This window comes from Lutra lutra, chromosome 9, assembly GCF_902655055.1.
Source record: "Lutra lutra chromosome 9, mLutLut1.2, whole genome shotgun sequence".
In the NCBI taxonomy this organism is placed as follows: Eukaryota; Metazoa; Chordata; class Mammalia; order Carnivora; family Mustelidae; genus Lutra; species Lutra lutra.
Genome location: NC_062286.1, coordinates 61,194,716 through 61,221,713, shown reverse-complemented (window position 1 = coordinate 61,221,713; position 26,998 = coordinate 61,194,716). Strand labels below are relative to the sequence as shown.

The window sequence follows — 26,998 nt, the reverse complement described above, 5'->3', positions numbered from 1 at the left end:
GTTGCTTTGATTTATTCATCCAATCAATGTTTATTGGACACCTGCTGTGTACCAGTCACTATAGTAGGTGTTGGGGTTACAGTAATTGGGCAACTGGTCTCGGTCACCACCCCTCAGGAGCTGTAGCTGCCAGTGATGCCGCAGTGTCTGGAACACTTGGGGCACAATGGACTCATCTCAGAGGCAGCGTCTGAGTAAGGCAGGAACACCTGTCTCATAGGCTTTTTTTGCTAAGTCAGTGCCAAACATTATGATCGCCCATCTTATTCACTAGATTTATTATCAAATTCCTTTGATCAGTTTTTAAGAAAAGTAACCCGTTCTCAAAGAAGAAATATTTGGCACTATTGAGATACTCAAAAGAATATACCCTGGAGGACATCTGGGTGGCTCAGTTGGTTGAGCGACCAACTCAGCTTTGACTCCGGTCTTAAGCTCATGGGTCATGGGATTGAGCCCCGTGCCTGCTCCATGCTCAGTGGGGAGTCTGCTTGAGATTCTCTCCTTCTGCCCCATCCCCCACTCTCCCTCTCTTTCTCTCAAATAAATAAATCAATAAATTTTCAAAAAAGAAAAGAATATACCCTGAGCTCAGAAAGCAATTTCAATCCAGAAAGATGGTTCTAAGTATGTTTTGATCTCCCATGGCTCAGAATATATTGAGAACCGTTCTTCTGAAGGTGCCATCACCACTTATCTAAGTGCATGTTGAAGTTCTACTGAGAAACTCCCATTATTTTTTCAGTCAGCGTGTACAAACCTAGCATTACTTGACCATGAGCAGGCTTCGGGTGTGGTGGTGACTATACTGGGCTGCTGTTATCCTATCACCGTCAGTGCGAAAATTCATTTTAAACACCTAGGAAACGGGAAAATTAACCATGCCTTAAAATCAGGGAAAAGACCAGCAGTCTTGGAAATGTAATACTAAGTCTCAGATTCTATTTAGAAGTAACTGTAGGGAAAGAAGATTTTTATGAGTAATTGATATTAAACAGCTTAAATTATGGGTCTGTATTTTTCACATGAAAGCAATTTTGCCTTTCACGTCTTCTTGTTTGAAAGAATCAAAGCTCACATTTGTCAAATGAAATTGCTGCCTAAATTATCGAAGATGATTTTTCACATTCTTTTGTGGAAATCAAATTTGGTAAGGTCTTAGAATTAATTTAGAAATGACAGTGGTATGTGTTTTCTTCCAGGAGAACATTGCTAATTGCAGTTGAAGCATTAAATGTCCTCCTGAAAACACTCAAGCTAATGAGGTAACAAAAGCCCGGAGGACAAAAATTAAGCAAAGCAAGTTAGTTCTTGAAATGAGACTCTTGAAACCCCAACTTGAGAAAATAGAGAAGCAGGAAGAGAAGAAATTAGAAAGAGAAAAAAATGACAGAATAGGAGGCACTTATGAAAGGAAATATTTTTGTTAAATTATCTATTTGGCTTTTTCAATTACATGCATTGCATAGATTATACTGTGGTTTTGAAGTTGTAAAATGTGTGGCGGGGGTGGTGTCCAGGTGGTTCCACGGTTCAGCGTCTTGATTTTGGCTCAGGTCATGATCTCAGGGTCATGAGGTGGAGCCCAAGTCGGGCTCTGTGGTTGTAGAGCCTGCTGAAGATTCTCTCTTTCCTCTCCCTCTACCCACCCCCACCATGCACACTCTCTTGCTCTCTCTCTCTGTGTCTCTAAAAAAAAAAATAAATAAATAAAAATAAAATAATAACAATAATAATAATAACAGAAGTTGTAAAATGCATTCTCTTGCTGCTTTAAGATGTGAAAAAGAGGGGTGCCCAGCTGGCTCAGTCAGTAGAGCACTCAACCTTGAGTTTGTAAATTCAAGCCTCGCGTTGGGTGTAAAGATTATTTAAAAGAAAAAAAGGATCTTTTTTAAAAAAGTGTAAAAAGAGGGACACCTAGGTGGCTCAGTGGGTTAAGCCTCTGCCTTCAGCTCGGGTCATGATCTCAGGATCCTGGGATCGAGCCCCACATCAGGCTCTTCGCTCCGCAGAGAGCCTGCTTCCCTCTTTCTCTCTCTGCCTGCCTCTCTGCCTACTTGTGATCTCTGTCAAATAAATAAATAAAATCTTTTAAAAAATTTAAAAAAAAAAGTGTAAAAAAGAAAGACCTCCCCTTACCTGTGTCTTAGGTGTGCAGGATTGCAAACCCAGATGTTTACCCAGTGGATCCCAGAGAAGGCTGCTCGGAATGGAGGCACTGGCGTCCTTGGAAGGGTCAGGCGCTCTGGGCTCCACTGTCTGTGGGCCGGGGAAGTGCAGGCCCAGCGCTGCTAGACATTTCAGATATTCAGAAGGACGCTGTTTGGGCTCCCCCAAAAACCAACCCTGAGACAGGGATTTGGGAGCAAGGGTTTATTTGGGAGGGAGTTACAGGAACTGATGAAGAAGTGGGGAAGCCCTGCAGCCCCAGCCATCTGGCAACCACCGGAAAGAGGGACTGGGGAAATTGCCTCATCTTGTCAAAGGAACTATTTGGAGGTTTCATTCATTAACAGCACAGATACTGAAGCCTTCTTAGTAATTGTTTGCAGACAATGAAAAAAGTTTTCTGAATGTGCCCTGAACCCAGGATTTAAGGTAGGTTCTTTTTCTTTTAGGCATAGGATGCAGTATTTGGGAAATTAGAGCATTATTGTATCTAGAGCATTATTGTATTATATACAATACTGTATCTGTATTGTAACTTTTCCCCAAGTTAGTGTTTCCCCAAGTACCAGGGGAGATGGGGAGATTGTGTGAAAAAACATCTAAGCTTTCCTCCCTTCCCATGTGCCTGCTCCTGTGCAAGAGGACCCTAATGTCCCTTCCAATAAGAAGTGGGATTTATCACTTCACCCTTTGAATCAGGCCCTGCATTGTGACTTGCTTTGACAAAGAATGCGGTAGAAGTGACAGTGTGGGACTTCTGACCCCAGGCCCAGGATGCTTTGTGGCTTCTACTTTTGCCCTCCTTAGGATTCGGCTCTGAGACTGCCTTGTAGAGCCCCAGTCTATGCTAGGGGAGGATGAGAAGGCTGGGGGAGTGGATGAGCCCTTCCATCTGAAGCCTCTTAAATCAACCAGCTGACAACTAGCATCTACCATGTACCAGCAGAGGTTATCTCAAACCATTCAGCACCAGTCCAGCTGCCAGATGATGGTAGCCACTAAGTGACGTGGGCAAGGCCAGCAGAAGGGTCACCCAGCAGAGTCCAGGCCAAACTGCTGACCCACAGAATCGTGAGCAAAAATAATAGTTGTTTGAAGCCACTACCTTTTGATTATAGTTGTAATAATAGAAATAATAGTTGGTTATGCAGCGAAAGCTAACTTAGCGGAAGGCTACTCCAGAAAGTCTAAGCAAAGTTCCCCAGCCCTTCAGCTTGGCTGAACAAGTCTCCCAGCAATGGGGGAGTCCCCGCAAGGAAGGGAAGCAGAGGGATGAGGGTGAACTGTTTGCTGAGCTGCAAGTAAACTCAGAAGTGGGCCAAGGGAAGGTGGGATAAGGCACAAATGGCATTTGGTAACTCCCCAAACCCATTTCTTCCCAAATCTTTTCTTTCTTTCTTTTTTTTTTTTTAAGATTTTATTATTTATTTGAGAGAGAAAGAATGAGAGAGAGAGAGGGGAAGAGAGAGGGGAGGGTCAGAGAGAGACGTAGACTCCTTGCTGAGCAGGGAGTCCTGATGTGGGACTCGATCCTGTGACTCCAGGATCATGACCTGAGCCAAAGCCAGTTGCTTAATCATCTGAGCCACCCAGGCACCCCCCCACCCAAATCTTTTCTAATCCAGTAAGTGCTAATTCCATTCTCTTCTTGTTCAAGGTAGAAACTCCATCCCTACACTTATCAATTTATTTCACACTCTACAGTAAAATCCTTCTAATGTTATCTTTAAAATATGCCCAGAATCCAAATATTTCTCATTATCTCCCTCATGACAACTTCTAGTTGAAGTCCTCATCATCTCTCAGTTGGATTGTGGCCAGAGCCAGAATGACCATTTAAAGATGAGCCTGGGGGCGCCTGGGTGGCTCAGTGGGTTGGGCCACTGCCTTCGGCTCAGGTCATGATCTCAGAGTCCTGGGATTGAGCTCCGCATCGGGCTCTCTGCTCAGCAGGGAGCCTGCTTCCTCCTCTCTCTGCCTGCCTCTCTGCCTGCTTGTGATCTGTCAAATAAATAAATAAAATCTTTAAAAAAATAAAATAAAATAAAGATGAGCCTGGAGCAGGGAGGGACAGTCCCAGGCTGACTCTTTCTAGGGCCCAAGTCTCTGAACCTTCCAATCAACATTTTCCCTCCCTCTGGGTATACATGTGGGTTTTGCCCACTATGGCTATAAATTATTGTTCTCTAGTAAATCACCCCAGGTTCTGGGAGGACCTTTCTCAGATTGTACATAATTAAAAAGTTATGTGGAAAAAAACTTTGTCTAAAAGCTGTATTGGCAAACTGCCTCACGGGGTGCTGGGAGAGCAGAAGGGAACCTGCCCCAGAAGGAGCCTCAGGGTGGGGATGGGTCAGGACTAACATCCAGTGGCCAAGTGTTCTTTTCCAGGAAAGCAAACACTAGCGGATGCAGAAGTCTCTCTCTCCTCAGAGGCCAACTGCCCACCCTCTGAAAAAGGGTGTGTGTGTGTGTGTGTGTGTGTGTGTGTGTGTGTGTGTGTGTTCAGACATTTGAAGATGAGCAGATCTTACTGCAGTGGAAACCAGGTGGTAAAAGCGAAACATTGTGTACTATATTCTGTACAGACAAGGCAGAGCAACTGATTACTCCTTTGATTGGTCTCTAGGTCTCATGCTGTCCTGAAAATTCCACCATATCATTATCTCCTCTCAAAGGGGAGGTGTGTGTGGTGGGGGTGGGATGGGGAGAAAGAACTAAATTAGGCTTACCTGAAGAATTCTGGCAAGTGTCTATAGTTTACCTCCTTACTGGGAAAACACACAGAGAGAGCCCCTGGCAATGTTTAAGAGGTTCTTTCCCAACTAAAGGAGAGCGGGATATGGAAAATTAGGCCTTAAACTCTACTCTTTTGGATCCATAAATGCTGGTTCTCCTTCAGTTCTTCTCTCCCTTATTTCCCAAAGTCCCTCCTTGAACCTCTCCCCATTTTCTGTCCCTTCTTCCCCACTATGCCTTCAGTTACCACTACCAGGGGTAACCAATACTCCCAACAAAAATAATGCAACCCTTACCCCCTTCTTTCTTCTGTCTTGCAAATGTTGCATCCTCGGGCTTCTACTGAAAATCAGCATCTTTTCCTGAGCCCTTAATCCCAGTTCTGCTGGCTCTGCAAAAAGGAAAGGGAAGCTGAAGCTTTGCTTGCTTCTCCCACCCCTACCTCTTGAGGAGTGATAAGCTCTGGATCCTAGGGGGCCAGTGAGACCTGGCTTCCTTCCAGAGCATAACACCAAACACACCTCCACAGCGAAGGAAACATGTTCTTCAGAAGCTCTGCATCTCTTCTACACAAAGAATCTTACTCCTATTCACACAATCTCTCACCTCATTACCTTATATTTGCCCTCCCCCCTGCCTGGGTCACATTAAAGCACGATGACCTTGAATGACACCATGACAGCAAAAGCATCCCTTCACTCTTTGCCCAAATCTCTGAGGGGCAGGGGTAGGGGTGGACAGAGCTCAGAGCTCTGGTTTACTCTGCCTCTATGCTGCCCAGTTGTAAAGTGGGTTTAACAGCAGGTTTGACAATATGTGCAGCCGCCTTGACTTAGAACATTCATTCTCTGTCCCACTTGCTTCGCAACCACATTTTTTTTTTTTAAGATTTATTTATTTGACAGACAGAGATCACAAGCAGGCAGAGAGGCAGGCAGAGAAAGAGGAGGAAGCAGGCCCCCTGCTGAGCAGAGAGCCCGATGTGGGGCTCCATCTTAGGACCCTGGGATCATGACCTGAGCTGAAGGCAGATGCTTAACCAACTGAGCCACCCATGCATCCCTATTCTTTCTTTTTTTTAATTTAATTTTTAAAAATTTTAAAAAAGATTTTATTTATTTGACAAGAGAGCGAGCGAGAGAGGGACCATAGCAGAGGGAGTGGGAGAGGGAGAAGCAAGGCTTCCCGTGGAGCAGGGAGCAAGATGCAGGACTCGATCCCAGGACTCTGGGATCATGACCTGAACCAAAGGCAGATGCTTAATGACTGAACCACCCAGGCGTCCCTTAATTTTATTTTATTTTTTTATACTTTTTCATTAATTTTTTTCTCTTTTAATTTTTATTTTTTATAAACATATAATTTGTTATTAGCCCCAGGGGTACAGGTCTGTGAATCGCCAGGTTTACACACTTCACAGCATTCACCATAGTACATACCTTCCCCAATGTCCATAACCACACCACCCTCTCCCGAACCCCCTCCCCCCAGCAACCCTCAGTTTGTTTTGTGAGATTAAGAGTCTCTTATGATTTGTCTCCCTCCAGATCCCATCTTGTTTCATTTATTCTTTTCCTACCCCCCCAACCCCCCCACGTTGCATCTCTAATTCCTCATATCAGGGAGATCATATGATATTGTCTTTCTCCAACTGACTTATTTCACTAAGCATAATACCCTCTAGTTCCATCCACATCGTTGCAAATGGCAAGATTTCATTTCTTTTTTTTTTTTTTAATTTTTATTTATTTGTCAGAGAGATAGAGTACAGGCAGGCAGAGTGGCAGGCAGAGTCAGAGGGAGAAGCAGGCTCCCCGCGGAGCAAGGAGCCCAATGCGGGACTCGATCCCAGGATGCTGGGATTGTGACCTGAGCTGAAGGCAGCCGCTTAACCGACTGAGCCACCCAGGCGTCCCAAGATTTCATTTCTTTTGATGGCTGCATAGTATTCCATTGTGTACATATACCACATCTTCTTTATCCATTCATCTGTTGATGTACATCTAGGTTCTTTCCATAGTTTGGCTATTGTGGACATTGCTGCTATAAACATTCGGGTGCACGTGCCCCATCATATCACTACGTTTGTATCTTTAGGGTAAATACCCAGTAGTGCAATTGCTGGGTCATAGGGTAGTTCTATTTTCAACTTTTTGAGGAACCTCCATGCTGTTTTCCAGAGTGGTTGCCCCAGCTTGCATTCCCACCAACAGTGTAGGAGTGTTCCCTTTTCTCTGCATCCTCACCAGCATCTGTCCCCTTAATTTTATTTTTAAAAGTAATCTCTACAACCAACATGGGGCTCCAATGTTGGAGATCAAGAGTCACATGCTCTTCCAACTAGGCCAGTCAAGTGTCCTGAGTAGGATCTATTCTAAGGACCAAAAAAATCCTGTGCTTTCCTTGAAAGAAACTACTGTTTGGTTTCTGAGTCTACTTAGAACATAAACTGATTATGTCTTGAAGGTAACATTCTGTAAATTGTAGGGGAAGTTGGGGGCAGTTGAACCAGCAGAGGACTCTGAGCCTGCTTTTGTCATTAACTAGTTGCACAATATAGCATTTTTTTTTTAAACAATATAGCCTTTGCCTGGGATATTTAATTCCTTCCTCTGCAAAATGGAAAGGATCCTCTATCTGCCCTCACAGGTTGGATGGGAATCCCCAGTGATACGATATGAAATACATTAAAAACTACAGTGTTACATAAGCAAAAGATTCTTGTTTATTACTTGCTGTTTTTAAACTTTTCCTCCTTTCCTCTTTTTTTCACACGTCTACTTCCTAAGTGGTTTCAAAAGTGATGACAGGCCCTGGAGAGTCTTCCCCTCTAGTGCACTTGCCCATCTGATCTGGAAATATTGGTTCAGGGTCTCCTTGTGAAAGAAAGAAATGCTGAGGCAAAATACAATTTCTCTCTACTCCCTAGAGAGCAAAGCAAATTTACAAGATCCTATCAAAAATATAGGAGAAAGAACATCTGAAAATTTCTTGATGAGCAAGGAAAATAACAAAGAGAATGAATAGTATGGTACTCATTATTCATTACATATATATGTCCATAATGCCATAATGCCAAATGCCATTATTCCTTACATATATATGTCCGTAATGCCACTTTAGTGGGCTGTTTTATATTGGTGAACATTTTTAGAAATGTACTGTTTGGCTTCCTCTTGGCCTAGTTTGGTTCCTCTGTCTCCATATTTCTCATGAAATATTTCAGTCCCTCAGCCACACTTTCTCTTGGCATAGTTTTCAAGAATATAACGTTTAGGGTTGGCAAAAGGACACTGTAGCTTACTCAGTCCATCTGAGTGCCACAGGGTAGCTTATTTTCATAATAAAGTATACCATGCTTCTTTTTGTTAGTAATTCAGGATGAACAGGGTCCCTGGCTGGCTCTGTTGGTAAGGCACACGACTCTTGACCTTGAGTTCAAGCCCCACACTGGGCATAGAGATTACTTAAAAAAAAGAAAAAAATTTAGGATGAACATAAGTATTTGAGAAGGGCTCCACTGTTTTTCTTTATAATGTTGATTCCCTGTTTTGCATTTCTTCCCTAATAGATAAATGCAGGGGATGTTTTTCTTTTTGGAAAAAAGTGAGCGTTTTTCAAGGAAAAGTAAAATACAGACCTCAGTGTACATGTTGAACATCATAGGTACTTGTAGCTTGTGGAAATTCAGAAATGTTACTTCTTTCCGAAGCATGTTTCATGATGGGCTGGGTGCCGCTGTGGAATTGAGAACTGTGTTCTGTCACATGTGAGTAAGTGACTGCGGCTTAAACAAGAAACAGGAAGGCTCAAACAGGATTAACACAAGAGTTTGGAGGTTAGCCTTTGCTTTGTTGATTCTGTGGCTCAAAGATGTGAAGGCCATAGTTTCTCAGGTTTCCCCTGGGCTTTCCCTCATGCTGATGACTACTCTGGCTCTAACCACCACATTGAAGTTCAGGAAGGAAAGAGAAGAAAAGAGAAAAGGTAAAGACCAAAAGGCCAAGCCCCCCAAATCTTTCCCTCCTGAAGGCCTTACCTGAAAACCCACTTACCTCTCTCTGCCCGGGATGGTATCACGTGACCACCTAGCTGTAAGGAAGTTTGGGAAGTATAATTTTGTGTTGTTTTGTTTTCACCTGGGCGAATTGCCACCTCCGGCAAATGTAGGGGACTAATAATAAGGAAGAAAGGGAAAAATAGTTTCGCGAAACAACTGACAGTTTCTACTAGACTCTTTTCTTGGAAAAAATATCACTATCTCAAGATTATGTCTACAACCTAATGGTTATTTTCTAATTATAACAGCAACGTCGGAGTTGTAAGGGCTGGTTTGAATTTCTCAATGCTATCACTAAAGCAAGTCAGTTATCTTGTTTGGAGGGAGTAGTTTCTAATGGAAATATTATAGACTCAACACTGTAGTTGGTGGGTCTTGAGAGGATATTTGTTTTTGTTTGAAAGGATATTTTATGGCTTGTTTGCAGTAGAGTGGTTTTGAGGAGAAAATAACTATCCACACATCATAAGTACAGTCTCCCTTATGACTGCTTTAGTACACAAGGTGTAATGGATGGAGAACTGGCTTTTGAAATTAGACACACCTGGATCTGCCCTATGGGCTATTTTTAAAAGTCTCTTAAGTGACCTTCCCGCTTTTGCTCTTGCACTTACAGGCCGTTCTCATCCAGCTGCAGAATGACCCTAATGCTGTCAGATTATTCTCCCATCTCACCAGAAACCCAATCCTTGCAGCGGCTTTCAAGATCCCCTCCTTCTCTGCTGGCCCCTACAACCCGCCCCAAGTCTTTCTGACCTTATCTCTTATCTTTTCCTCGTCTTCTGCTCCAGCCACCACAGCCTCCTCACTGTTCCTTAGACATCCGAGGCACAACCCGCTCGGAGCTCGGCACTGGCTCTTCTTTGCCTGCCTCACTTTCCCCACTGATGGCCACTGGGGCCACCCCTCACCCTTTCAGGCCTTTGTCGGAAGGTCACACTCCTTCACCACATCAGTTAAATCTGCAGCATGAGGGGCCCCTGGTGGTGCAGTCAGTTAAGCATCCGACTCTTAACTTTCAGCTTGGATCACGGTCTCAGGTGAGATGCAGCCCTGGGTCTGGCTCCGCCATCAGCGTGGATTCTGCTCAGGATTCCCTGCCCTTCGCTCATTCGCATGCGTTCTCTCGCAAATAAATAAATAAATACATAAAATCTTAAGAAAAAATTTGCAGCATGAGCTCCCCCCCCCCCATCTCCCTTCTCTGCTTCATTTGTTTCCTATAGCACTTGAATTTATTAGCACAATCTTTCTGTTTCAAGTGGTGGAAGGGAACTAAAACTTTTGCTCCTAGTCCAGTATCTTCTTTTTCTTTTTTTTAAAAGATTTTTATTTATTGACAGAGAGAGACACAGCAAGAGAGGGAACATAAGCAGGGGGGAGTGGGAGAGAGAGAATCATGCTTCCCGCCGAGCAGTGAGCCCTGATGCGGGGCTAGAACCCAGGACCCTGGGATCATGACCCTAGCTGAATGTGGATGATTAACGACTGAGCCACCCAGGCACCCCTCCAGTATCTTCTTTTAATTAAGTTATTTTTTTCTAAGTAATACAGTAAGGAAAAAAATTTCAAACAGTTCCAAAAGTACCCAGGCAAACTATGTGTGGAGAAGAGGCAGAGCCAGCAGCCTAGTGTTGAAATTGTCCCATATCCACCTATAGGAAAGGACAAGGACAAAACCAAAAACCCTCAGCTAACATCTACAAGGGATAAGATAGAGCCACCAATACCAAAATGGAAAAATAAGACCCTCGTGGTGTCAGGGAGAATGTGAAAGGAAGTGGAGAAGTCAAAGGCACTTTTGGAGGCACCAAGAATCCGAAAGCCCTAAAATTGGCAACAGTGGAGTAGGCTGAGGACAGCAGCAGAAATGGGGGCAGACTTTGCAGTCTCCAATACACAGTTGGAAGAGCCTACAGGAAGGTCTGAGAATGCTGAAGTGGTCTAGGGTGCCAAAAGGACCAAAGCATCCTCCCAGGAAAAAGTCCCACACTGAGGTGAAAAATATTTTTTGTTTGTTTTTAAGTAAGCTCTACCCTTGATGTGGGGCTTGAACTCACAAACCTAAGTTGGATGCTCTACGTACTGAGCCAGCCAGGACCCCCTGGCAACTCAGCTACTCTGAGTAGGGACAACAGGGGGAAAGAAAATAGGAGACTCACATAAAAGCTCATGGGTGAGCAGAGTAGAAAAATCTCAGAAAGTTCAAGCCCATATTTTATTTTAATAACATCATACAAACACCAAAGTTTAAAGCTGATGGAGAAGGGGTGCCTGGGGGGCTCAGTCAGGTAAGTGACCCTTTTTTTTCCCCCCAAGATTTTATTTATTCATGAGAGACAGAGAGAAAGAGGCAGAAGAGAAACAGAGTCCTCGCAGAGAAGGGAGCCCAATGCGGGACTCGGTCGTAGGACTCAGGATCACAACCTGAGCCGAAGGCAGACACTCAATTCATTGAGCCACCCAGGCGCCCCAGGTGTCTGACTCTTGATCTCAGCTCAGGTCCTGATCTCAGGGTCTTGAGTTCAAGCTCTATGTTGGGCCCCATGCTGGGTGTGGAGCCTACTTAAAAAGAAAAAAAGGGGGGGAGGTGGCTGTTAGAGGAGGTAACCTGCCACAGACCCAGAGAGTCCAAACACATTCTTGCTAGATAAGCCAGGATGCAAGGTCCTGACCGCGATTTACCCGGGGTCATTTTCTCAGGGTTTTGTTTGTAGCAAGCAAGCTTCAGGGCTGAAGTAATGTCTCTTCCACCTCTACCTCCAGACAAATTACAGTCTTGTTTCCACCTACTCTGAAAGTTGCAACTCCCCCCAATCTCAGTTCTTCTCTTACAACACAGGACACCCCAATATGAAGGCATACATACACGATGGTCTCTTCTCATCTCCCCCGTGGAACTCGGGGGACAAAGGGAACCAGCTCAAATAGACAACATGCTGACACGTCAGCTATTGCTTTTACTATGAGTAACAGTCCTTTGTCTTTGACACAGGAGTCTCATGTTTTCTGACAACATCCATGAGACTGAGGCATGCTAACTCATGAACTGACAACAAGTGTAAAGTACTAGACTCTGCACAGTTTGTAACAGAAGCTAGAAAAGCTGTCCTGCGCTGCTTCTAACTCATTTCACTTAAAACATTAGCAAAGTAAAAGGATCACAATTGAATCCTATTTTAAAAAATTGTTTTTAAAATTTTTAGAAGATTTTATTTATTTATTTGACAGAGAGAGAATAGAAGCAGGCAAAGCAGCAGGCAGAGGAGAGGGAGAAGCAGGCTCCCTACAGAGCAGGAAGCCTGATGTGGGGTTTGGTCCCAGGACCCTGGGATCATGGCCCAAGCCGAGTGCAGATGCTTAACCAACTGAGCCACCAGGGCGCCCCCAATTTTTTTTTTTTTTTTAATAAGAGAACAACAGAAGAATAATGTCTCTTTGGGCAATGAAGGCACAGAAGAAAAATATACACACAAAAGAAATGAAAACCATAGTCATCATATTTCAGAATGAGCTAAAAGAAAATGCTAAAAACTGTAAGAGAAAATATTCATATAGTGAGAAAAATTTGAAGTAAAGTGATTTGAAAAAGATTTAAAAAGAGAAGTAAAAAACCCAGGAAAGATCAGAAGTAAATGAAAATAATCATTTCAAAAATGAAGACTGGAGAGAATAAAACACAAAAAATAATGTGTTAAGGGATGCCGGCTGGCTCAGTCAGAAGAGCATGGGACTCTTGAGCTTGAGATTGTGGGTTCAAGCCCCACGTTGGGTGTAGAGATTACACACATACACACACAAAAAAAGCTTAAAAAAAAAAAAGACACACCGTATTCTTGGGGAAACTGGGTCAGGAGGCCAACACTGAGACACAGTCTATTAATAAAGTACTGGCCTTCAAAAAAAGAAAAACTTTGGCTACACCAAGTCACTTACAAAAGCAAGAAAATAAGGTTTCTTTCAGACCATATGATATTTTATGCCCAAAGACAATAGAGATATATTTAAGACACTTAATATGAGGTAAAGCTTTTATATCCAGCCAAACTGATTTTCAAATACAAAGAACAGTTATGAAGTTGTGAAGGAATGTGAAACTGTGAAACAGTTATGAAGTTGTCAAGGAATCAGGGACTATTCTCTCCATGAGCCCTTCCTAAGGAATCTACTTAGAGAAGGAAGCTTCATATAACCAAAGTGAGTGGAGAGATACTGGCAGGAAGAGTGGTAGCAATGTTCAACAATAGCAGATCATGTCACCAAAAGAAAAATCATTAAACATCACTTCCTGATAGAAATGCGCACCACCACCTATGAAATAAGTGATCCTGTCAAAAACATCAAATACGAATCTGATCAAGCCTAGATCTAACTACTAATTTATAGGAAATACAAAGAACAGAGGAACACATTAAATGACAGAATTTATAGTGGGATACTGAGCAGGACAAAGGACCTGGTCTTCAACAATAAAATTGCAAGAAAAAAGAGATATATTAAAAAGAGACTTCTGATGGGCACCTGGGTGTCTCAGTCAGTTGAGGGTTGGTTGTTTTGACTCGGATCATGATTTCAGAGTGATGAGATTGAGCTCCGTGCTGTGCTCCACACTCAGTGGGGAGTCTGCCGGAAGATTCTCTCTACCCCTCCCCCCCCACACGTGTACGCACATATGTGTACTCTTGCTGTCTCAAATAAACCTTTTTAAAAAAAGAGACTTCAGAGACTTGTTAACCAATTGCAATGTTTGGATCCTGACTCAAATAGGCTGTATAAAATGTATAAGACAATAAGTTAAATGTGAACACTAGTAAATAAATGGTATTAAGGAATTACTTATTTCATGTGTGTGTTAAGGCAGGAGAATTTTACCTTTTCAAGATATATACTGAAATGTGTACATATGAAATATGGAGTATAGAGGAAATAATTCTGATTTGATAATTATTGACATTGGGTGGTGGGTATATGGGGTTCATGACCATTCATTCTGCTTTTGTGTATGTCCAAAATATTTCATAATAAAGTTTTTTTTAGTACCAAGAAAAAAGTGTTTTTCTCTTTTCTTGATACCAGGATGCTATAAATCCATGAGTAGAAAATAGCTTCCAACAAGACTCATTTATATATATATTTAATATATGTTGAAAAGGAAAACAAAAAAACAAAAAAACTAAGTCTTCCACTGCCCACACCCAGACTGTTCCCAGAGGCAAATTCTGTTACCGTTTTTTGGTATTACCACCTTTTCAGAGTTAAATATAAACATGCATATTATTCCTTGACCTTTGACAGTTATATAATAGATTTTACTGTTTTTATTCTCAAATTTTTATCCCCTCTTATTGAGATTAAGAACTTGCTAAAGAGCACAGAGTCTTGGTTGTTACAGAAAGGATAAAAATTGGGAAAGCTGGTCAAAAGGTACAAACTTTTATAAATAAGTACTGGGGAATAATGTATATGGTGACAATAATTAACACTACTATATGATATATGTGAAAGTTGCTAAGAGAGTAAATCCTAAAAGTTCTCAACACAAAGAAAAAGAAACTTTTTTTGTTTGTTTGTTTCCATATGAGATGATGAGTGTTAACTAAATTTACTGTGGTAGTTATTTCACAATATATGGGGGTCATTATGCTCTATACTTTAAACTCATACAGTGCTCAATGTCAAGTTTATTGCAATAAAACTGGAGAAAAAAACCCTAAAAGAAATAAAGAGGGGCACCTGGGTGGCTCAGGTCATGATCCCAGGGTCCTGGGATTGAGTTCCACTTTGGGCTCCCTGCCCAGCGGGAAGCCTGCTTCTCCCTCTGCCAGCCACTGGCCCTGCTTGTGTTCTCTCTCTCGCTCTGTCTCTCTCTGTCAAATAGACAAATAAAATCTTAAAAAAAAAAAAAAAATCAAAGTTTAAAAAATAAATAAAAGAAATGAGGAAAAATAGAGTAAATATTCTAAATATTAACATATTTGCTTTCAGAGCTAGGAAATCTCATAAACCATGTTTTTTTTTTGTTTGTTTGTTTTTTTTTCATTTATTAGTTACTAGACAGATTCTGAATATTGGGATTTTTTAAAAGTAGAATTTAAAAAACATAGCATAGGGGCGCCTGGGTGGCTCAGTGGGTTAAGCCTCTGCCTTCGGCTCAGGTCACGATCTCAGGGTCCTGGGATCGAGTCCCGCATTGGGCTCTCTGCTCAGCGGAGAACCTGCTTCCTCCTCTCTCTCTCTGCCTGCCTCTCTGCCTGCTTGTGATCTCTTTCTGTGAAATAAATAAATAAAATCTTTAAAAAAATAAATAAAAAATAAAAACAAATAAAAACAAATAAAAACCATAGCATATACCTGTTTTTTTTCTCTGTAGAAACAAAAAATTCCTATAAAAGTTATTCCTATAACTTTTCTAAAGGATGATACAGATAAATTGGCCAACCACAGGCCACATCAGCACAACTTATAAGCAGTATGAATTGAGAATGCCTAGAGCTTTTGGACAAAGTAATCACTTTATTTTTTTTTAAAGATTTTATTTATTTATTTGCCAGACAGAGATCACAAGTAGGCAGAAAGGCAGGCAGAGAAAGAGAGAGAGAAGAGGAAGCAGGCTCCCTGCTGAGCAGAGAGCCCGATGTGGGGCTCGATCCCAGAACCCTGGGATCATGACCTGAGCCGAAGGCAAAGGTTTTAACCCACTGAGCCACCCAGACGTCCCATAATCATTTTTTTTAGGCCATAATATATTGACAAAGCTTTATTGATCAAAACCTCATTTCACAAAACCTTGTTTCCTTCTATAACCACCACCAAGAACACACATCTACACACAGGCATATGAAGGTTGAGAAGGGTAAAAACAATTTTTTTTAAGCAGTAAGGCAGTATATTAAGGCTGATGATTTTTATTGCTTATGTCTAAATGTTGAAATCTTTGCTACTCTCAAATTATTAGAATTAACTTAAAAATATCATCCATGAAAATAATGCCTTTGAGGCATGTGAATTTTATTTTGTAGACTAAATAAATGTGATAAAAGTAATTTCTAAAATTTTCTATCATATACATACATATACTTGTATGTGCTTATGTAGTATACATAACATATATCTTATATATACTATATTATATGACGATAAAAATTTAGTATATATAGTTAAGTATATTAAAGTTATTAAATTAAGTGTATTTATCTATGTAGAATGTGTATACATATATGTAGAATACACATATTAAGTGTACATGTATGTGTGTGTATATTATATATAAATATATATATATATAAAATATAAAATCACTTAATCCTCCAATATCCAGATGATTTCTTCTGAAGAAATATAAGTTTGAGGCCACTAGGTAACCCAGTAATATTTTTCTTTTTTTTTTTTCTTTTTTTTAAAGATTTTATTTATTTATTTGACAGAGAGAGATCACAAGCAGATGGAGAGGCAGGCAGAGAGAGAGAGAGAGGGAAGCAGGCTTCCTGCTGAGCAGAGAGCCCGATGCGGGACTCGATCCCAGGACCCTGAGATCATGACCTGAGCCAAAGGCAGCGGCTTAACCCACTGAGCCACCCAGGCGCCCCCCAGTAATATTTTTCTAATTTAAGGGGAAAAGAGCATAACCTTCTTCTTGATGCTAAGCTAATCCTGAATAACAGAAAATCCCATAAGTGAAAAGAATTATGGAGCAAATTCTGATGATACAAATGCACAACATTCTCAGTTACCGACCACCTGAAAACTATATTTGATTTAATCTTTAAGACTGACTTCTACCCATCACTGTGTAATGCCACATGATAAAGAAATGCTTCAGTTATCAACCTGATATCTTCTAAAAGAAAAATTTTGATTTTGCACAGAAAGATTTGAAACTGCCAGTGTCTTATAAGTTTGGCTCTGAGTTTACCAGATCACTGTCTTTTAAAAAAAATTTTAAAAAGATTTTATTTATTTATTTGACAGAGAGAGACAGAGACAGTGAGAGAGGGAACATAAGAGGAAGAGTGGGAAAGGGAGAGGCAGGCTTTCTGCTGAGCAGGGAACCCAATGTGGGGTTTGATCCCAGGACCCTAAGATCATGACCTGAGCCAAAGGCAGCCACTTAACTGACTGAGCCACCCTGGCGCCCCTTACCAGATCACTGTCTTTAAAAAAAGTGGCCTGGGGGTGCCTTGGTGGCTCAGTTGGTTAAGCATCCAACTTCGGCTCAGGTCATGATCTTGGGGTCCTGGGACTGAGGCCCGTTTGGGGCTCTGAACTCAACAGGAAGTCTGCTTCTCTCTCTTCCTCTGCCTCTCCCCATGGTCATGCACTCTCTCTTTCTCTCTAATACATAAAATCTTTTTTAAAAAAGTGGTTCAAGGGGTGCCTGGGTGACTCAGTGGGTTAAGCCTCTGCCTTTGGCTCAGGTCATGATCTCAGGGTCCTGGAATCAAGCTCGGCATTGGGCTCTCTCCTAGGCGGGGAGCCCGCTCCATGCCCTGCCCCGCCTGCTTCTCTGCCTACTTATGATCTCTGTCAAAAATAAATAAAATCTTTTTTTAAAAAAAGTGGTTCAAACATTCTCCCCCCGCCCCCAAAGATATCTATTTATTTATTTGAGAGACAGACAGGGAGAGAGCATGCTCTTATGATCTCTCTCAGGGAGAGAGTAAGGTGTAGGGAATGACGAGGGGCAGAAGGAGAGGAAGAGAGAGAATCTCAAGCAGACTTTGTGTTGAGCACCGAGCCCAACTCGGGGCTCCATTCCATGACCCTGAGATCATGACCTGAGCCAAATGAGTCACCTAAGCGCACCCAATTATTATTATTATTATTATTATTATTATTTTAATTTTATTTTTTATAAACATATAATATATTTTTATCCCCAGGGGTACAGGTCTGTGAATCGCCAGATTTACACACTTCACAGCACTCACCATAGCACATACCCTCCCCAATGTCCATAACCCCACCCCCCCTCTCCCAACCCCCCTCACCCCAATTATTATTTTTAATACAATATTTAAATCACTTTGTATCTCGTTGAAATAGAAGTATGGTTAGTTAACATTTCTTCAGGAATATTCTGTCCTCTGACACCAATTATTTGAATAGCCTAGTTTCCAAAGAGTTTTTTCCCATACATGATATCATTCAATCCTTCCTACAGTCACCCAAATAGGTACTACTCCCATTTTTAAAGAAAAGAAAACTGAACATTGATTCTGAAACCAAGTCCCACACTGTTCTCATGAAACTGAGAAGGGACAGAATGAGGAGCAAATCCTTGGAAGCAAGTCACATTTTAAATATTACAATTTGTGGATTGTGTTTCACAGGCTTTCAATAAATTGAAAGGGAGATAATTTTAATCCCATGTGTACTCATTCTGAAATATGATTAAAAACCATATTCATCTATGTACTCATCCAAGCCTCTATTAAGTGCCTACCAAATACACAATCCTGGGCAAAATATTAAAGGACTACAAAGATGAATTTTAAAATGGTTCCAACTCCCAGAGAGTTTAGAATCTAATTATAGTGACAAATAGTTTTAACACAAACTGTAGGAAGGAATTACAAGGAAACATGTGCCCTTGAGAAAAATCACCTTATTTCTTAATTTAAAGCATAAATTTCCACCTTTGAAACACTGCTATTATAAACACCTTAACTAGTTCATTCTCTTTAGAGGAGAAAATAAATTGTTTTTAGAAAATAAAATGTCTTATCCTATCACATCTTTATGTCTGGTTTGAATTTTTTAAAAACAAAATTCGCTTAAAGAGGAAAAATGATAGATTCATACAAATTACCATCATGCACAGAAAGACAAAATATATCCACAATAATGTACAAAAATTTGAGCACAACCGGGTCTACTATTAAAGAGTTAAATCTGAATTACTTTGGAGATTTGCCTTGGACAAATTATTATGCACAATTTCATCATATATACAAGTGTTGATATTTACCCCCAATTAAGATTTTAACACAGATTTTTATAATTACCTCTGTCATAATACACAAGGTTAAAAAAAAAACCTGGTATAAAAGCTTTTCTAATATTTTACATATCAAAAATAATTTGGAATAAAACTAGGGATAAAAAGAAAAAGTCATGATAGTGTGGATAATTTAACAGCAAACAGTACAGTAATGAACACAAATTTGTAAGGACCTATTTTTTTCTATATTTTATTACTTTTTTTTTAAAGATTTTATTTATTTATTTGACAGAGAGAGATCACAAGGAGGCAGAGAGGTAGGCAGAGAGAGAGAGGGGGAAGCAGGCTCCCTGCTGAGCAGAGAGCCCGATGCGGGGCTTGATCCCAGCACCCTGGGATCATGAACTGAGCCGAAGGCAGAGGCTTTAACCCACTGAGCCACCCAGGCACCCCTCTTTTTTATTACTTTTTAAAAAATGGCTCAGATAAGAAACTTTAAATACCCAGTAAAACAAGTGTGAGGATTCATTTTGTGAGATGTATCACAGAGGAAAAGAATGGGCAAATAGTATAATTTGAAGATTTATTGATTCAGACTTTCCAGAAAAAATTTTTTGAATCACCAAAAGCCAATACTTCTGCTCTCAATGCCATGCCATTTGTTTCCACACCAAATACAGAAGTAACATATACTTTTCTAACCAATCAGTTTGTGACAAGTATGATTCTCAAATGCTCTTTTAAAGAATACAAGTAAGATCAAAGTTGCGAACCATCAGGAGTGATTAAAAAACTTGACTAGGCAGAGCCTTACCCTAACTGACCTGAACAACAGTTTGGCTGGACTTGGGCCTTTTCAGGTTACAGATGACTTTGCTCAAGAGCCCTGTACCTGTTGGAGGGCTCTTGTAGATGTTCTTCACACCACAAGCATGGATGGTTAGGCCCACAGCCGCCATCGACAGTGCAGGCACAGATGGGAGAGCTGTAGGGACTGTGTTACTCCTTAACAGATTTCTCTTCTTCGCTCTCTTCATCAGCTTCCTCTTTTTCCTTGTAAGAATCCTGGCTGTTCGTATCCATAAAATGATTTTCCTCCCCACTCTCACTTTCTTCTCTTTTTTCTTCTTCCTCAAAGCTGGAGGAAGAAATTTATCAATCTTTCAAAGGAAAAATGATTTGGTTTAAAGGTCAACAAACCCTTTGCAACGTATGCCATCATGCAGTCTTCCTTCCTCAAGTGTATGAACTCCGATTTATCAAGAAAACTCTATAAGTTCCCAATTGGGAACTTATCTATTTCCAACCTTGAGTGACTCTTTAAACTTCATTTGAAAACATCTTAGTATTTTCATCATTCATGTCAGTCAGAAAGTTAAATTACTCTCCTTTAAAAACAAGATACTTCATCACCATGTCATTTTGTCATTTTGAATGTGCCAAGTGTTAAAATAGCAATGTTTTACAAACAGTTCACATGTATTTTGTTAGGTTAAAAGATATTCTAAAAATATAGGACAGAATTTTATGCTTTCTGGCAGGTAAGAGTTTTTTTAAAGGTAAACCATTTAGACATCTTATATATGTTACCTTTCTTTATCTTCAGCGAAGCTCTTCATCTCTTGATTGCTGAAGTACTCAATTATTTTTCCACTTTGGCCTTTCTTTGAAACAAACTCATCAGACAGTCCTAGTGCTTTTAGGGTGTTAGAATAATGCTTTTCTGCTGCCATTCTTGCATTTTTCTATAGGAAAGACAAACCTTCTTAGAGGAGAACAGAAGACTAAATTTCCATTAAAAACGTAGGGGTTAAAAGCTCCAGTGAAAATTAAACCCAATAATCACAGGTGGCTGACAGTACACAGACCTTCTGACCAGCAATCCCACTCCCAGGCCTATTCCCAGAGAAGCTCCCACATATGTGCTCCAGAAGACCTGTACCAAAATACACAGGACACTACTGTTTGGAACAACCCCAAACATCTCTCAACAAAAGGATGGATAAATCGTGGTCTATTCATACAACAGAGTAAAATAAAGCAATGACAACGAATGAACTCTAGTTGTACATGACCATATGGACAGATCTCATGAACATACTACTAAGGAAAAGAAGCAAAACACAAGAGAAAATGTATAGTATGTATGATTCATTTACATAAAGTTCCCGAATGGGCGAAACTAAACTATACTGTGTGGGAAAAGATACACAGGATGGTAAAACTGCAAAACACAAGCAACAATAATAACAAAAACAAGGAAGTGTTAATCTCAAAAATTAGAATGGTGGCTACCTCTGGGAGAGTAGGAGAGGGTTTCGATTTGGAATGGGCACAAAGGGTTTCTGGGGTGCTGGCAATGTTCTGTTTATTAACCTAGGTAGTAGCCACATGAGTTTTGGTCTATAGTTATTCTTTGCACTCTACCTGTTTTATATACTTTTTAAAAAATACACCTTTATGACTATTGACGACTATCTGGAAACACCAGGAAGAAAATAAGTTTGTGATAATTGTCAGAGGGTTCTTTTAGTTTATGTACCTACTGTAATTTTTATTCTTTACATGCTATATCTCTAATCCCTCAAAGATGATAAATTCATCACTGTTATCTTTAATCAGGAGGAATCAAGGGATACAGCAAAAAGAACAAGAACTTAGCACTGGGTTCAAATCTCCAGAATGGTGTTTCCTGGCTTTGGCACCTGTGAAATTGTGATGAGCCTCTCACACCTGAAGCAAGACAGGAAGGAGTTAGCACAGTTCCTGAGACCACGGGCTTCCCACAGTCACAGGAGGACTGGGGTTCACACTAGTGTCTCAGCTTTGGTCACCTTTTACCTCCTATGAGTATAGGGCCAAGAATTGCCATCTTGTCCTCCAACTGAAGGAAGGTAACTAGGAACGGGCCAGTTCCAGTGCACCAATGGCACCCCATATTGGAGAGGGTGTGGGAGAGCACCCAGTCTCACCCCCAAATTTAACAAATAAGGAAACTGAAACACTCCCTCCACTCCCACTAAGGTTAAGCAGTTTGCTTAAGGTCACAAGGATAGTGAGTAGTAGAACCAAGTCTCTTGACCATTTCCTGGGTCTTTTCCATGGCACCATCCTGCTTTCTCTAAGTAGTAGTGCTCATCCCAGAGTGTGAAGGTAACTGAAATCTGACTTCAGCAAAGTAGGTGTCAGATATTTATTTGGCTAACCTAGGGACTCCAGCGTCATGAGGGGCCATGGCATCTAGTGTTCCACAGGAGAAACCAAAATAACAGATTGATTACAGTGGATAAACTGTCACCGGTGATTTCCTGATGCTCTGGAAAACTAAAAACACACTCAAACTGTTGCTAAAATGCACCCACTATGAATAACAACGATTTTCAGAAAAGTTAATAAAAATGCAGCCGGGGGCACCTGGGTGGCTCAGTCAGTCAGTTAAGCTCAGGTCATGATCGCAGGGTCCTGGGATCAAGTGGGACATCAGGCTCCCTGCTCAGAGGGGAATCTGCTTCTCCCTCTTCCTCTCTCCCTCCCCTCCTGCTCTTGTTCTCTCTCGCTCTCAAATAAATAAAATCTTTTTTAAAAAATATTTTATTTATTTATTTGACAGACAGAGATCACAAGTAGGCAGAGAGGACAGCAGCAGGGGTGGGGGTGGGTGGGGGATGCAGGCTCCCCGCTGAGAAGAGAGCCCTCCATGAGGCTCCATCCCAGGACCCTGAGATCATGACCTGAGCTGAAGGCAGAGGCTTAACCCATTGAGCCACCCAGGCGCCCCTAAATAAATAAAATCTTTAAAAAAAATGCACAGAGGCTATGAACACCAATACACAAGCTTTGAGAAACTGAAAGTCATGGCAAAGTGAGAAAATAAGAACTGCTCCAAAGACAGTAAAGCAGAATAAAGAAAACCCAGACCTAACTCTAAATGCATTAAGAACAGTATATTCTGATATAAGCAAATTAAATATAAAAGACATTAAAATGATACCCAAGTCAGTGCTCATAAGTCTTCATTTGAACTTGGTTTAGAATTTAGAATTTACTCAATTAATAAACCCTGTGATTTCCAAGAAATAGGACAACATGGTTTGTTCTGTCCCAGATCATAGCCTTACTCTGCGAGAGAACAACAGCAGCAAGATCACAATTAACACTAATAAATGGATAATGCACAAAGTTGTGAGTGAATTTATCAAATAACAGCTGTTAATTAGCAGCAGTAGTCACAGCAAAACAGACTGCAAGAAAAAGCTCACTAATTTGTGTTAACAAAACCAAAGCAATGGTGAGTCACTGCCAGTCACTCTATATACAGAATTAATTACTTTTACATATTTTCTATGAAGGAGAATAGTATATAATTACTCTTAATTGAAATAAACATTTCCTCCTTGCATTTCACCATGCAAATAATTGCACAGACTATGAGATAAAAGGAACAATTAAAATAACTGTATGATTATTTGATTTTGCTATCAAAGATTGCGAAAAAAATTAGTGTTGCTTCTTCAGGAAACCAAAATAACATGCAATGATGAAAGTTTGTCTACAATCAGTGCCCTCATTTGAAGGGGAAAAATACTTTTCATAACCAAGTTTCATTTGTAGTAACTCTTTTACTTATTTTTTTTTTTAAAGATTTTTATTTATTTATTTGACAGAGAGAAATCACAAGTAGGCAGAGAGGCAGGCAGAGAGAGAGGAGGAAGCAGGCTCCCTGCTGAGCAGAAAGCCCGATGCGGGGCTCGAACCCAGGACCTGGGATCATGACCTGAGCCGAAGGCAGTGGCTTAACCCACTGAGCCACCCAGGCGCCCCGTCTTTTACTTATTTAATTACTGAATACTTCTTGGGGCACCTGGGTGGCTCAGTGGGTTAAGCCTCTGCCTTCAGCTCCGGTCCTGATCTCAGGGTCCTGGGATTGAGCCCCAATACAGGCTCTCTGCTCAGCGGGGAGCCTGCTTCCACCCACCCCCCCAACCTCTCTGCCTGACTCTCTGCCTACTTGTGATCTCTCCCTGTCAAATAAATAAATTAATTAAATTAAATAAACAATCTTTAATTACTGAATACTTCTTTTGTAACAAGTCCTTATGGGAGGTAGGGGGATATATATGGAGAGAGAAGTATTTTTGGACAAAGGGACCAGTATATGTGAGGGCCAGAAGTGGCAGAAGTAGAATGAGCTGTGATATTGATCTATGTTTTTAACATTTAAAATTTCTCTATGGGTTTAATTTCACACACGCTACATATTCAGCCTAACTTTCTCTAGTGCTTAGAAGCAGCAGGATTCATAGCATGGCTCAACTGCTCACTCCTGCTGAGACTCATCACTAAGAGGGGGGTGCTCTCATCCCCCCTCCCCCCCTTCCCCACACCCCTAACCCCCTCTCCACTTCCCACCACTAATCCCAGAAAAAAAGCAAGAGGTCACAGTCTGGCTAATTTGATCCTGACAGTTCAGTTCTGGTTCAATAAATGTTTATTAACATCTCCTCTGTGCCAGATGTTATCCTGGGTGCTAGGTGCTGGGAATACAAAGATTTGAACACAACTTTTAAAAGGAACTAGTTAGAAGGGAAGAGAGATCCTGAAATAGGTAATTCCACACAGCGCGGCAGGAGTGAAGACAGAAGTATGCAAAGGGTAATGAAAAACACAGGAAAAGGCACCTGATCCGACCTGGGAAACAATGCAAGAAGTGATTTTATATGAAGACTTGAAAGATCAGGAGGAAAAACAGGAAGAGGCTCTAAGAGTGTTCAGAAACAGCATGAATAAAGATTTCAAGTTTGAAACTAGTGGTTTGGTATGGTCTGAAAGTAAAGGGTGTCCTTGGTGAGGGGGCGGGGGCAGTGCTGTGGCTGATGAATTTGGTTTAGAATTTAGAATCTACTCAATTAAAGGTTAACAGGGATCAGAGTGTAGAGGGGTCTACTCACTACGCTCAGACTCGTGGAGGTATCTTCTGGGAGAAGGCAGGACAGCTTAGTCTTAACTGTTTGGAAGCAGATGGACTGGGGTCCAATCCTAGTTCCACTGCTGACTACCTATAGACCTAATTAGTTACTTACCTCCTCTGAACTTCAGTTTTTCCCTCTGTAATACATGGATACCCACTTTGTAGTATTGTTTGAAGAAGTCAGTGACAAGACCTCTTGATCCCATTCATTGAAAATAAGAATGAGTACAATCAATGAAAATGCACGATTGTCACCATTACCAAAAGTTATTTACTACCTACCCAGGGTTAACATTTTGGCAAGGGAACGGGAATGGTAAAGTGAAAATATAATGGGTGGCTTTGCAAAGAGCAAGGCTGGAAAACCAGTCAAACGATTATAGTAACTCAGAGAGGAGATAATAGAGGCTTCACATGGCATTTCACCTTCAGGAATGGAGAAAGGCAGATCCAAAAATTATTTAGGAAGCAAACTTGTCAGGTCTCTCAGTGGAAATTGAAAGAGGGAGGAAAAGTGGTTCCCAGCCACCAAAATTGTGGCCCAACAAAAACAGGAAATCAAAGAGGAAGATCTAGTTTGAGGCAAGATAAATGTAGATGTCTGTGGGAAATCTGTGTAGATATAACCACCAGACAGACAGAAAGACATAAAACCTGCAGCTGGGAGCTGGAAAGAACTATTTTGAGCTTAAAGTCAATCACTTTCCACTAGGTAATACAGAATTTTTCTGTATTTTTCCCTCTAAAGTTGAAACTGAGATATTAAAAAAAGAAACCCACCCTTAAAATGAAAAGTGTTACATAAAATTATGTCCAAACCTGTAGGTAAAGGGTTCCCAAAACTTTGAGAGACTGAATATGTAAATTCACCTGAATATGTAAAGCCATGTCCCTGTCCTTGGTGCATTGAGAAGGATGGTCCTGCAATGTTGGCAGGAAGCTTCAAATGCAACAGCTTGAAAATCACAACACAGCACCTGTAACCTCCAGTGATCCTGTCTATTGTTAAGCTATGTCACCCATAAGAAGACCTACCTTCTGAGTACAAAGAAGAAGATGATGCAAAATGGACAGATAATCTCTTAGAGGAAGATTGTAAAACCAACTATACATTTGGTAAAATCAGGACTCACTGTCCATAGGACCAAATTATTTTCCCAATGAAAAGGAAGTGGACTCACTGTCCATAGGACCAAATTATTTTCCCAATGAAAAGGAAGTCCTTTCAGTAATTGTAGATAAGAATGAAAATTATAGGCTCACTTAAAAAAAAACGATCAGCAAAATGAAAAGGCAACCTACTGAATGGAGAAAATATCTGCAAATGATATATCTGAAAAGTGGGTTAATATCCAAAATATATAAAAAAGTCATAAAAGTCAATAGCAAAAAATGAAATAATCCAATTTAAAATGGGCAAAGGATCTGAATAGACATTTTTCCAAAGAAGATACTCAAATGGCCAACAGGTACCTAAAAAGGCCAAAAGGTGCTCAATGTCACTGATCATCAGGGAAATGCAAATCAAAACCACAATGAGGTATCACCTCACACCTGTTAGAATGGCTAGTATCAAAAAGATAAGAGATAACAAATGCTATGCTCGGAGGATGTGGAGAAAAGGGAGCCCTTGTGCACTGTTGGTAGGGATGTAAAATAGAATGGCCACTATGGAAAACAGTACAGAGGTTCCTCAAAAATATGATACAATCCAGTGATATCCAACTTCTGGGTATTTAACTGAAGGAAACAAAATCACTACGTTGAAGAGATATCTGCACCCCACATTCACGGAAGCATTAATTACAATAGCCAAGACAGGGAAACAACATAAGTATCCATCAAAAGATGAATGGGTAAAGAAAATGTGGTGTACATGCAAGGAATACTATTTGGCCATTAAAAAGGAAGTCCTGCCATATGCAATGATATGGATAGACTTTGAGGACTTTATGCTAAGTGAAATAAGTCACACAGAGGAAGACAAGGGCTATAGATCTCTCTTATATGTGGAATCTAAAAACAAAAACAAACTCATAGAAAAACAGATCAGATTTGTGGTTACCAGGGGAATTGGATGAAGGCAGTCAAAGGTATAAGCCTCTAATTATAAGATAAA

General features: G+C 40.7%; 1 protein-coding gene and 1 long non-coding RNA gene across 5 annotated transcripts in view; both read right to left on the bottom strand.

Annotated features, from left to right (window-relative positions):
- Positions 1–774: 774 nt before the first annotated feature.
- On the bottom strand, positions 775–10,071 carry LOC125108939 (uncharacterized). Its single transcript, XR_007130056.1, has 3 exons — positions 8,552–10,071; positions 5,208–5,302; positions 775–859 (listed from the first exon to the last, which is right to left on the bottom strand). It is a non-coding gene; the product is annotated as an uncharacterized LOC125108939 (long non-coding RNA).
- Positions 10,072–19,307: 9,236 nt separating this feature from the next.
- The window catches only part of FAM161A (FAM161 centrosomal protein A), a 35,144-nt gene continuing 27,453 nt past the window's right edge, over positions 19,308–26,998 (bottom strand). For 2 of the 4 annotated variants that reach the window (XM_047746309.1, XM_047746312.1), the window contains 2 exons: positions 20,502–20,656; positions 19,308–20,049 (listed from right to left, as the gene is read on the bottom strand). In XM_047746309.1, the coding sequence (XP_047602265.1) occupies positions 19,911–20,049; positions 20,502–20,656 (294 nt within the window). In that variant the 3' untranslated portion in view covers positions 19,308–19,910. The remainder of the gene's footprint in view (positions 20,050–20,501; positions 20,657–26,998) is intronic. The other 2 variants (XM_047746310.1, XM_047746313.1) reach the window with 1 other exon arrangement.